Source organism: Garra rufa, chromosome 12, assembly GCF_049309525.1.
Source record: "Garra rufa chromosome 12, GarRuf1.0, whole genome shotgun sequence".
Classification (NCBI taxonomy): domain Eukaryota; kingdom Metazoa; phylum Chordata; class Actinopteri; order Cypriniformes; family Cyprinidae; genus Garra; species Garra rufa.
In genome coordinates this window covers 8,870,542-8,883,622 of record NC_133372.1, presented here as the reverse complement: position 1 = coordinate 8,883,622, position 13,081 = coordinate 8,870,542, and the positions used below count along the sequence as shown (strand labels likewise).

At 37.1% G+C, this 13,081-nt stretch overlaps 1 protein-coding gene across 1 annotated transcript in view; it reads left to right on the top strand.

Moving 5' to 3' along the window:
* Positions 1-678: 678 nt before the first annotated feature.
* myh9a (myosin, heavy chain 9a, non-muscle) overlaps positions 679-13,081 on the top strand; it is a 28,142-nt gene continuing 15,739 nt past the window's right edge. Inside the window, exons 1-14 of the mRNA XM_073852200.1 lie at positions 679-826; positions 5,977-6,308; positions 6,532-6,688; positions 6,788-6,815; positions 6,908-7,001; positions 7,515-7,535; positions 7,967-8,059; positions 8,146-8,209; positions 8,338-8,436; positions 9,638-9,781; positions 11,543-11,638; positions 11,763-12,034; positions 12,129-12,302; positions 12,432-12,605. Of these exons, the coding sequence (XP_073708301.1) occupies positions 5,982-6,308; positions 6,532-6,688; positions 6,788-6,815; positions 6,908-7,001; positions 7,515-7,535; positions 7,967-8,059; positions 8,146-8,209; positions 8,338-8,436; positions 9,638-9,781; positions 11,543-11,638; positions 11,763-12,034; positions 12,129-12,302; positions 12,432-12,605 (1,743 nt within the window). The 5' untranslated portion in view covers positions 679-826; positions 5,977-5,981. The remainder of the gene's footprint in view (positions 827-5,976; positions 6,309-6,531; positions 6,689-6,787; positions 6,816-6,907; positions 7,002-7,514; positions 7,536-7,966; positions 8,060-8,145; positions 8,210-8,337; positions 8,437-9,637; positions 9,782-11,542; positions 11,639-11,762; positions 12,035-12,128; positions 12,303-12,431; positions 12,606-13,081) is intronic.

Here is a 13,081-nt window from a genome sequence, read left to right as displayed (position 1 = left end):
TATATTTTATATATATATATATATATATATATATATATATATATATATATACATTTGTGTGTATTTATATATACAAATAAATATACACAGTACACACACACATATATTATGTAAACACAAACTTTAATTTTGGATGCGATTAATTGCGATTCATCGATTTGATTTATTATTATATTTATTAATTGACTGCACAGATACTATTTTAACTTAATCAACGATAAACTGAGTGTTTACTATTGTTGTGTTTTGGGGTTTTTTTGCATTATCGACACTATTTTTCTGTTTAATACTGTAAATCTGTATTGTAAAAAGCGCTATATATAAATAAAAAAGGTGACTTGACTATATTTATATTAATATTTCATATGTACTAACTAAAATCTGAAACGTATGCCAAAATTATTCTTAAAATTTCAATGTTGTACCAGACGTTTGAACTGTATTAGAGACGTAACAGCCTAATATAAGATCACTTTTGGCACAATTATAGCAGCTCTGAAGAAATTACCAATCAATGAAAGCACATCGTTTGATTGACACGTCTTTAGAAGCGATCAATCATATAAAGGGGCGGGACATAACGGCGGGACATAACGTCGACGTTGTATAGCCACGCCCACACAGCTGATTTAAGAGTCAGAGGGAGTTTGCTGAGAGAACTGAGAGGAAACTAGAGAGCACAACGCCGATGAGCGAACAGGAAAGTGTGGCAAACTCTAAAGATTTTCGGGTAAGTTTGTCGCATCCGTGTCATTCTCCGTAAAAAAAGAGCAGGAGATTTGGGGAAAGCAGGTCTTCTCAACAAACGGCGCCTGAGAGAAAACAGGTGAGTTAACATTTAATATTCAGTTCAGTTCTCACCTGAACGCGCAAGCGCGCACCTGTACCTTTTTTACACAATCATCCAATGCACGCGCGTGAAACTATGTTGTTTGAAGAAGTGATCAAATTCTTTCACATTCGGGAAAAGGAAGTTATTAATAGTCTTATTTTAAGGTGGCTTCATGAAACTTATTCAATATTAGAATATCGTTATCATGTTGGTAATTCATTGTTGTTATTTTATTGTACTGCTACCCAAACTAATGTAGCTACTAGAATGCACCAGAAACGCCGCTATCTGTAACATCTCAGTTCAGGTGATCCGTCTACTTTGTGTAACACGCCCAGTCTGCTTTGAGGCTAGATTCTTGCAGTATACACGACCTGAATTGCTCAGCCCTGAGGAAATGCATTCAGATTCAGGAGGATGCCTCAACTTTTATGTCACAATAATGCTAGTTACATAAATGTCTTAATTTTATAAGTCTTTTGCATTGAAACCGTTTCACCTGGCCCTGGATAAAATGATCAATGCGTGCAATGGTGTCTCCTGTTGTTGACTACATCTCAGAGCTGCTGGCATTTGAACTATAAGCAAGGATTGAACAAAAGCCAAGATCAGTGGGATGAGAGAACGTGCTGATGGAGGGATAAAATAAAGCATGGCACTGCAGGTGACCACTGTGGCAGCAGGACAGTCTCACACTCTTTATAACATGTCCCACCTAAAAAAATAAATTACAAATAAAACCGTTTAGCTATGTAAAGCTAATATAAGCTTAATCTAATCATGTGTCAGCGCTTTTATTTTGCATTAAATTGGCATACAATTGTTGGCAAATATTAAACGTAAAGTTGCTTCACATTAAATATAAATGATGGAAATATATGGCTAGATATAACCAGGTTTGGTTTTCTCAGTTTAAACTGAAGACTGAAGATTATAAACACAATTAACTACAAATTCAGGCTGTTCTTCTGTTACGGTTTTTAAATTCAGACAGCAAGCTCTAACATGTTGCCTTCTAAGGTCTTGCATAAATGCTTCAAGCTAGAGGAAGTGTGTCAGTGTGGTGAAGCAACTTTTCAATATCACCAAGTTCCAGAAACCGTTTCAGTGTTTTTTTTCTGTCACGGGTGGTTGTTTGTTCCTCATTGCTAAACCATGATTGTCCAACTCTTTTGTCACTTACATGCACTGTAATTTACTCACAATTTGTTCCGTTTTTGTTCTTGTATAATCAGGTGATAAACCATCGTGGGGCAACCCAATAGAGGTGCATGTCATGTGCAAGCGCACAGGCTGTCATCTACATTTAATCACAACGACTGTATTTGAGCTGTTAATGAACTTGCAGACAGAGATGACACCCTGCTAATCTCCTTATCCCTCTTACACTCGCTCCATCTCAACAGTACGCTAAAGCTGTGCTGTTGTCATCTCTTTTCACTTTCAAAATGCCTCTCTGATGCCATCAATGGTATCACTGCATATCATTTAGCATCTTTTCCCCCCACTCTGGCTTTCTATCTATCTGACTGGTTAGAAATTGGCAGATTGAAATGAGCGTAGAGGTTGCTGGCAGTTAGTATATTCAATGTTTAAATAGGGAGGGAAGTTTGACTCCCAGAATCCTGTCTTTTTCCTTGCCCCTGAGGGATGGGTATATGTAGGACACTGACATATGACTCACCTTGACTCACTTAAGTGACATGGCAACTGTAGGGCACTTGTATAGGTTTTTTTTTCTTCTTTGACTTGCATTCCTTATTTATATATTTTAATTGTATGTGCCGTTTATTCCGTAAACTTATTACAAATGCCAGTGGTTGTAAAATGCATACAAACCCTTTTATAATTGTCAATGTTGGAGGTGGGGTGCACAGATGTTTATGGAAGGCCGTTTCCGCCACTGTATTTTTATATATATATATATATATATAAAAAGCAGAAGATAACTCGCAATTCTGACCTTTTTTTTCACAAAATTCTGTGATGTAAACTCACAATTGTGAGTTATAAAATCATAATTGTGAGTTAAAGTGCAATTGCATGATATAAACTCACAATTCAGTTTTTTTTTACTTAGAATTGTGCAAATATAAACAACTGTGAGTTATGTCAGAATCGTGACAAACTAGCAATTACAAGCTATAAAAAAAACTTTTCTCAGACATGAGTTTATAATCTTATAATTCTGATTTATTTCAAAATTGTGCGATATAAACTCGCAGTTGCGAGTTATGATGTCAGAATTGCAAGATAAAAACTCATAATTGCGAATTATAAAATCATATTTGTGAGTTAAAATTTAATAACTCTCAATTCTGACACTGTTCTTAGAATTGAGTGATAAACTCACAATTGTGAGTTATGAGGTCAGAATTGTGATATAAAAATTTTTTCTCACAAATGCAAGTTTATCTCAGTTCTGACACTTTTTTCCCTCTCAATTCTGACTCTTTTCTCAGAATTGTGAAATATAAATTTGAAATTGCAAGTGATGTCAGAATTGTGCTGTAAGCCCGCAATTGCAAGTTATAAAATCAGAATTGTGAGGAACACATGCGAGTTTATAATATCTCATAATTCTGACCTTTTTTTTTCTCAATTCTATAAAATCAGAATTGCAAGATAAACTCACAGTTGCGAGTTATGAAGTCAGAATTGTGTGATATAAACTCACAATACTAACTTTTTTCCCCTCATAATTCTGATGTCAGAATTGTTAGATACAAAATCGAAATTGTGAGTTATAAAGTCAGAATTGCAAGAAATCTATTCTGAAAAAAAAAGACTTTCTCAGAATTGCAAGTTTATTTCTCGCAATTCTGACTTTATACCTGAAATTGTGAGAGAGATAGTTGCAATTACCTTTTTCATTTATTTAGTGGTGGAAACTAGCTTCCATAGATGTCCATTTTTTATTTAAAACTACATCAGATCTTATTTTATTCACAGAACTCGTACAGTGGTAACTGGCTGCAAGTAATATTTGCAGTAATATGCATTACTATAGAGTAGTCAACATTTGAAGTGGGTCAAAACCTTTCATCAAAGTTGTCCTAAAACCAAAACAATACCTGGTCTTAGGACAACTTTGATGAATTTTTTGATCCATTTCAAATGTTGACTACTGTTTACAGTACTTTACTAGTATATTTTGCCAACATCCTCTGTCGGAACGAGAGAAAAAAATACTGTATTCATATGATGTTATTGACCATGTTCTATAGACACACTCTAAAACTGCAAGCATTAACCATTTTGAGTGGTATTGAACTGATTTCTAGTAAATTTGTGCCATTAGGGATGCCTACTGCTAGGCCTTTTACAGCCTTTGGCTTGTAAATGGATCCTTTTCAAGTAAAAGTGCACTGATATTCATATTATGCATATTAGGATTTAGCCATTTAGACTTTGACAGCAGAGACTATTTCTTTTGCTTTCCAGAGGACGTTTGCATAATTTATCAAACTCATCTGATGTTTCTTATTTGCCCTCTGAATGTTTCTTAAGTGGGCCCTTGTGATACAGTGATTAAACATTTCTGAACATGCACAGCACTGTAAGCTGTTTATGCCATATTAGGTTACATTTCTGCCCTTTTCGACATAAATAAAGGTGTTAAAAGTTCTGGAGCCTTGCACAGGGTGTGGTGGTTAATGAAATTGTCTTTGTCCAAACTTGTTTAGGAATTACTCCTTCAGAACAGATGTAACTCCACTTCAAAGTAATAGGAGTTTGTGTCTTGTGTATGTTTGAATGCTAAAAATGCCTTAAAGTGCAATCCAACCTAAGAAATGCATATTAGTGACCCTGGACCACAAAAAAGTAGCTCTGGTATATTTGTAGCAATAGCCAACAATACATTGTATGGGTCCAAATGATAGATTTTTCTTTTGTCAAAAATCATTAGGATGTTAAGTAAAGATAATGTTCCAATAAAATACTGTAAATATTTCTTATTTATAATATAACTTTTTTTTGATTGGTTGTATGCATTGCTAAGAACTTCATTCGGACAACTTTCAAGATTTTCTCAATATTAAATTTTTTTTTTTTCTTGCATCTTCAGCTTCCAGATTTTTAAATGGCTGTATCTTGCCCAAATATCCTATCCTAACAAGCCATAAATCAATGGAAAGCTCATTTATTCAGCTTTCGCAATTTCTAAAAAATTAACCCTTATGACTGGTTTTGTGGTCCTGGGTCACATTTAAAGTCTGTTTTAATGCACATTAGCGTTTTTCATTGCTTTTAGATTACATTGATCTTGCCATGAAAATAGCCATATGCTGGCATGGCAATATAAACGGACGAACAAATGCACTAGCTTAATGTAGGCATGACACTGTTATGGTAGCATGGAAACAGTGGGTCTCATTCATTAATAATTGCATTCTTGCTGCATAGTTCTGTGCTTAAAATTATGCATGCATATTTCTTTGTACAATTCACAAGACACTTTTTTTTTTTTTTTTTTTTTTTTTCTTTTAGTTAAATTTATATGCAGAATCTGATAGCACAATATAATATTTTAATATAATGTTCAATTTTAAAATGATAAATATATGAATTATAAAAAGAATTATTATTAAGGTCTTGGAAGAAAGAATAAATTGCACTGTGAATTGTCGCTGAATCATGATTTGTGCATCTAAATGTTTATCATGCATACACACCCAGCAACTTTCCAGATTAGTCATACTTGGTTTCTAGCCATGCAATGCATTACCAAGCACTTGTATTTGCTGATATGAATTTTTAAACCTGATTGGTGGGGTTCTGAAATGTGTGGGAATTATTGGAATTCCTGTAATTGGGGGTTGTTGAAGAAATGTGACACTCAATGCAATAAATAGGGAAAGGGAAGGAAAATGGAAACGAGTTGAAGTAGCACAATATCAGCCAGAGGCCTGAGCAGGTGTGGTTGTCAAATTTTATAGAACAATATTGACTCAAGCTGGAGTTGGATGCTTGAACAAGTTACCATGTAGATGTTTGTGTATGATTGCGTAACTGCATATTTTTTCCAAGACTCTGATATGCTAATTTTAATTCTCGGATCCTCTCTCTTAAGCTTTTGTCATATTAGGTTATCCTGTGGAACCGTGGAAATCATAACTGCTTTCACTTTCTGTCCCATGCAGCCAAAATGTCAGACGCAGAGAAGTTCCTCTATGCCGACCGCAATGCTATCAACGATCCTTTGGCCCAGGCCGACTGGGCCACAAAGAAGCTGGTGTGGGTTCCCTCAGAGAAGCTCGGTTTTGAGGCCGGCTCCATCAAAGAGGAGACGGGAGATGAGTGTCTTGTGGAGCTGGTCGACTCTGCCAAGAAGATCAAGGTGAACAAAGATGACATCCAGAAGATGAACCCACCCAAATTCAGCAAGGTGGAGGATATGGCGGAGCTCACCTGCCTGAATGAAGCCTCTGTCCTGCACAACCTGAGGGAGAGGTACTACTCGGGACTCATCTATGTAAGTTTCTACAAAATGCGTACGTTTGTGGTGTTCAAGTTCAGAGAATTATGCACATTTTGGACACACTATGCAGAAAACTTGTGGAAAATCCGTAATTATGTTTTATGTTTCATCTAATGTAGAGATATTTGCTAGTTATTGTTTCTAATGTGTTTAATCAATTGTCTTAAAACAAATGTGGTTTTCATGATGAATCGTATGTGTAAATCATTGTTTTCAGACATACTCTGGGCTCTTCTGTGTGGTAATAAACCCATATAAGCATCTGCCTATCTACACGGAAGAGATCGTAGAGATGTACAAGGGGAAAAAGAGACATGAGATGCCCCCTCATATCTACGCCATCACAGACACTGCCTATAGGAGCATGATGCAGGGTGAGAACACAGACTGCGTGTCTGACGCCATTATTTGTGCCAAAATGGCTCTCCTGTTCATGCGATAGTCCACTGTTAATTCATTTTTCTTCTTTTTAGATCGTGAGGATCAGTCCATCTTGTGCACGTAAGCTTGAACTTGAAATACTAGTACCAAAATAAAAATCAAAATGACCAGCATTGTCTTCCAAAACTTATTCTTGATTAATATTTCCCCAGGGGTGAATCTGGTGCTGGAAAAACTGAAAACACCAAAAAAGTCATTCAGTACCTTGCTTTTGTAGCATCATCTTTCAAAACAAAGAAAGATCAAGTGAGTACATAAACCTCTTTGTTTTTTTTTGTTTTTTTTTGTGCATGCAAAATTCATTTGGGTGCACAACCGACAGATAAGACAGAGCTGTTCATAAATAAATAACCACATCCACTTTTTAACATTAGCTATTCTGTCTCCAGTCCCTGTCATAAATGTTTTGTTGATATCGGTCTTATCTCTTCCTGTTTTCATCCTCCATTCTTCCTGTCAACAGTTTTTCTTTATGGATTTGAAACTACTTCTGTCATTCTTCTTTCTGGACCAGGAAGTCAAAATTCTGTGTTTTCACATTCCTGTTTCAGGCCTAGACCTGTTCCCACTGGATCTCTAATGACTTTGTGAATACTTGCATATTTGTTCATGGTTGATGATACACTAAATTCTTTAAAACAAAAAAAAACACTACAAGCATCTCATTGTTGAATGTTGAGTCACATGGTTGAGCATTTTTGAGTTCCCCTTTATTTTTGTACCTGTGTTTTGAGATTTTCTCTCTTTTCCGTCCTTCAGAGCAGTGTCACCCTATCACATGTGAGTTATACACCTCCCTCATTCCATTGCCTGTCCAACCATACAGTCCATCACTTTTTTTTTTTTATACACACCCCTGTTTCCTGGTCATTTGACAATGGTTGTCTACCGATTTAATAACATGTTATTATGTTGCACAGTCTCCTAACAGCTTCCGCTAATGCAAATTCTAACACGGGTGTGGAACAAAGTTTAATGCATTGATGGTTTTTAGCAATTATAAAGGTAGTGAATGTGCTCGGCTGCAAAAGCAGGCATCAGTTTTCAGCCTCAAGCTAAACTTAAATTTGCAAATATGTGATCTGGGTCCACTGTGTACTAATGGTTTGGGAAATTTGTTTCAGGATGTAGTCTTTGTTTCACTGGCAGTTCCTGCAAATGTAACTTTAAATGCCCTCTTAAATCCATCTAATCAATTCTTTGTCTGCCAGGGAGAGTTGGAGAAACAGTTGCTCCAGGCTAACCCAATTCTGGAGGCCTTTGGCAATGCCAAGACTGTGAAAAACGATAATTCTTCCCGATTTGTAAGTGCGCACAGACAAAAATCCATTTACTCTTAAAAGGTCCCACTAAGTGTCAGCATGAGTCTATATGAGCTCTTTCTTCACAGGGAAAGTTTATCAGGATAAACTTTGATGTCAATGGTTACATCGTTGGAGCCAATATTGAAACTTGTATCCTTTATTGACTGAACCATCATTTGGGAAACTAAATTATTAACAGGCTAACAATTTATATTGTATTGTTCCCATGCATAATGTATTCGGCTGACTCTGTTAATTCCCTAACAAGCATTTTTCAGATCTGTTAGAGAAGTCTCGTGCAATTAGACAGGCCAAAGATGAGCGAGCCTTCCATGTTTTTTATTACTTGCTTTCGGGAGCAGGAGACAAATTGCGTGGTGAGAAGAACCATTTCATGACATAAAACATCATACATGCTATGTAGAGATGAAGACAAATGTTTACATAAAACTTGCAGAATCTGCTAAATGTTAATTTTTATTTATTTTATTTTTTTTTACCAAAATAAGAGGGATCATACAAAATCAAAAGTTTACATGCACTTAATACGGTGTTGTTACCTAAATGATCCGCAGCTGTTTTTTTGGTTTAATGATAGCTGATGATTAATGAAGTCCCTTGATGTTTCCAAACAGTTAAACTGCCTGCTGTTCTTCAGAACAATCCTTCAGGTCTCACAAATTCATTGTTTTTTCAGCATGTTTGTGTATTTGAACCTTTCCAACAATGACTGTATGATTGAGATCCATCTTTTCAAACTGAGGGACTCTTACAGTAAGTTCAAACGCTCACTGATGCTTCAGAAGAAAATGCAATGCATTAAGAGCTGGGGGTGTAAACTTTTGAATGGAATGAGGAAGTGTACATTTTTCTTATTTTGCAGAAATATTACATTTTTAATGTACTACTGCATTTCAGATGCTACAACAGATACTTGCATGTTCCCCAGAAGAATAAATTAAATTTACCCCGATCCACCTTGATAAAAACAAAGTTTTCACGACCCAGCTTAATGCATTGTTTTTCCTTTTGAAGCTTCAGTGAGCATTTGAATCTTAACTTGTTGCATATGGGTTCAAATACACAAGTACTGAAAAACCACAGAATTTGAGGGACCTGAAGTATTTTTCTGAAGAACAGCAGGCAGTTTAACAGTTCAGGACAAACAAGGAACTCATGAACAACTATCACTTTAAAAAAATGCACAGCTGTGGATCATTCAGGTAACAACACAATATTAATAATGAAATGTAAACTTTTGAACTGGGCCATTTTTGTAAGTTCAGCTATTTTCTCCTGTGGACTATTTGTAAACTTTTGTGAAATATTATTCAGGTCAGTACTGAATAAAAAGATGCATTTTGTATGATCCCTCTTATTTGGTAAAATAATTAACATTTTGCAGATTCTATAAGGTGTATGTAAACTCTTGACTTCAACTGTATATATAAATCGTCTTCTAATGTTTTGTAAATGTATACCAAGTATACTTTAATGCTGAATACCCATGAGATGGTGTAGTATAATCTAAGACTAATCTCTATGGAAAGTTTATGAAGTTTGTTCTCCCCTCTGTAGCTGAGCTGTGCCTAGAGGACTACAATAAGTACCGCTTCCTGTCAAATGGAAATGTAACTATCCCTGGACAACAGGATAAAGAATTGTTTGCAGAAACCATAGATGCCTTCAGGATTATGGGCATCCCTGAGGACGAACAGACGGGTATGGAAACTCAAGGCACTTTTTCCATCTGTGGTTCTTCTGCAGTTTATTTAATCGCCTAAAGATGTCTCATTTTCATTTCTCACCATAGACTCGTTAAAATATACAGTCATGCCTAAAAGTTTTGAGAATGACACAAATACTAGTTTTCACAAAGTTTGCTGCTAAACTGCTTTTAGATCTTTGTTTCAGTTGTTTCTGTGATATACTGAAATATAATTACAAGCACTTCATACGTTTCAAAGGCTTTTATCGGCAATTACATGAAATTTATGCAAAGAGTCAGTATTTGCAGTGTTGGCCCTTCTTTTTCAGGATCTCTGCAATTCGACTGGGTGTGCTCTCAATCAACTTCTGGGCCAAATCCTGACTGATAGCAACCCATTCTTTCATAATCACTTCTTGGACTTTGTCAGAATTAGTGGGTTTTTGTTTGTCCACCCGCCTCTTGAGGATTGACCACAAGTTCTCAATGGGATTAAGATCTGGGGAGTTTCCGGGCCATGGACCCAAAATGTCAACGTTTTGGTCCCCGAGCCATTTAGTTATCACTTTTGCCTTATGGCACGGTGCTCCATCGTGCTGGAAAATGCATTGTTCTTCACCAAACTGTTGTTGGATTGTTGGAAGAAGTTGCTGTTGGAGGGTGTTTTGGTACCATTCTTTATTCATGGCTGTGTTTTTGGGCAAAATTGTGAGTGAGCCCACTCCCTTGGTTGAGAAGCAACCCCACACATGAATGGTCTCAGGATGCTTTACTGTTGGCATGACACAGGACTGATGGTAGCGCTCACCTTTTCTTCTCCGGACAAGCCTTTTTCCAGATGCCCCAAACAATCGGAAAGAGGCTTCATCGGAGAATATGACTTTGCTCCAGTCCTCAGTAGTCCGTTCGTCATACTTTTTGCAGAAGATCAATCTGCCCCTGATGGTTTTTTTTGGAGAGAAGTGGCTTCTTTGCTGCCCTTCTTGACACCAGGCCATCTTCCAAAAGTCTTGGCCTCACTGTGTGTGCAGATGCGCTCACACCTGCCTGCTGCCATTCCTGAGCAAGCTCTGCACTGGTGGCACTATGATCCCGCAGCTGAATCCTCTTTAGGAGAGGATCCTGGCACTTGCTGAACTTTCTTGGACGCCCTGAAGCCTTCTTAACAAGAATTGAACCTTATTCCTTGAAGTTCTTGATGATCCTATAAATTGTTGATTTAGGTGCAATCTTTGTAGCCACAATATCCTTGCCTGTGAAGCCATTTTTATGCAACGCAGTGATGGCTGCACGCGTTTCTTTGCAGGTCACAATGGAAGAACAATGATTTCAAGCATCACCCTCCTTTTAACATGTCAAGTCTGCCATTCTAACCCAATCATCCTGACATAATGATCTCCAGCCTTGTGCTCGTCAACATTCTCACCTGAGTTAACAAGACGATTACTGAAATGATCTCAGCATGTCCTTTAACAACAGCAATGAAATGCTGTGGAAAGTTTTTTTTCGGGATTAAGTTAATTTTCATGGCAAAGGACTATGCAATTCACCTGATCACTCTTCATAACATTCTGGAGTATATGTAAATAGCTATTATAAAAACTTAAATATTGGAAATTGGAAAAGTTGCTGCTTATGTAATTCTCAAAACTTTTGGCCACGACTGTACAGTGTAGTAATTCTATTATATCGACTGAATTTGAACTTTGGGGGTCATCTTTGAGGCGTGTTTGTTGCTGCTTATTAAAATGTAGTGTTCTGTTATGACATTCCAGGTCTTTTGAAGGTGGTATCTGCTGTATTGCAGCTGGGAAACATGAGTTTTAAAAAGGAACGCAACTCTGACCAAGCCTCCATGCCTGATGACACAGGTTTAACTTTCTTCATTAATGTGCATTACAAATAATTTCCAGTTTGGTTTTATTCTTACATGTTATACTTAATGTTTGTTCTAGTGTTTTTTTAGTTCTAAATGTCAATTTTCTCATTTATCAGCTGCCCAGAAGGTGAGTCACCTCTTGGGCATGAATGTGACTGATTTTGCACGTGCCATTCTCATGCCACGCATCAAAGTGGGCCGTGATTACGTTCAGAAGGCTCAGACTCAAGAGCAGGCAGAGTTTGCGGTGGAGGCCTTGGCCAAAGCCACGTATGAGAGACTGTTTCGCTGGTTGGTTATGCGCATCAACAAAGCTTTAGACAAGACCAAGCGCCAAGGTGCATCTTTCATCGGAATCCTTGATATCGCTGGATTTGAGATCTTTGAGGTGTGTGAGGGTTGTGGAAAAGAATTTGAATTTTACGGATGTTTCGTTTCTATTCTACCATTTGGAATTAAATGCACTTTTTCTCTCTCTATAGCTGAACTCTTTTGAGCAGCTCTGCATCAACTACACCAACGAGAAGCTTCAGCAGCTGTTCAACCACACCATGTTCATCCTGGAGCAGGAGGAGTACCAGCGTGAAGGCATCGAATGGAGTTTCATCGATTTTGGCCTTGACCTGCAACCCTGTATTGAACTCATTGAGAAGACTGTATGTCCATTCTTTCATCTTAAAATGTTGTAGAACACCTTTCTAGCCTCAAATCCTTCTTCATTCCTTGACTTTTTTTTTTTTTTTTTTTTTTTCTCCTGATTCCTTGGTCTTTTTTCCTCTTCTTAGGCTGGTCCTCCAGGAATCCTGGCTCTGTTGGATGAGGAGTGCTGGTTCCCTAAAGCCACAGACAAATCCTTTGTGGCGAAAGTAGTCCAGGAATTGGGCAACAACCCAAAATTCCAGAAACCCAAGAAGCTCAAAGATGATGCCGACTTCTGCATCATTCACTACGCTGGCAAAGTAAGAGCCATTATGGGTCTTAAACACTATTTGAACAAGATTAGTTTCTCATATGTTTGTGAAGTAATTCATACTGTGGATGTCTGCATCATGAAGTCACACTGGATAAGCAATGTCAATGGAAAATGCTGAGCTGGGCAAGTGAAGGCATCACAATTTTATAATGTTCAGTGAGGCTTAAAGGGACAGTTCACATAAAAATGTAAGTTTTATCATTAATTATGCGTCCTCATATCATTCAAAACCTGTACGATTTTCATTCATCTTCGAGGCACAAATTAAGATGTTTGAAATGTGAGAGCTTTCTGACCCTGCGTAGACCGCAATATGACTACCATATTTAAGACCTAGAAACATAATCCTTAAAGTCCAATTTTATTAAAAGTATCTTGTGTTCCAATGGTAACGGTCTTACGGGTTTGGAAAGACACAACGGTGTTGTGTGACAGAATTTTCATTTTTGGGTGAACCATGCC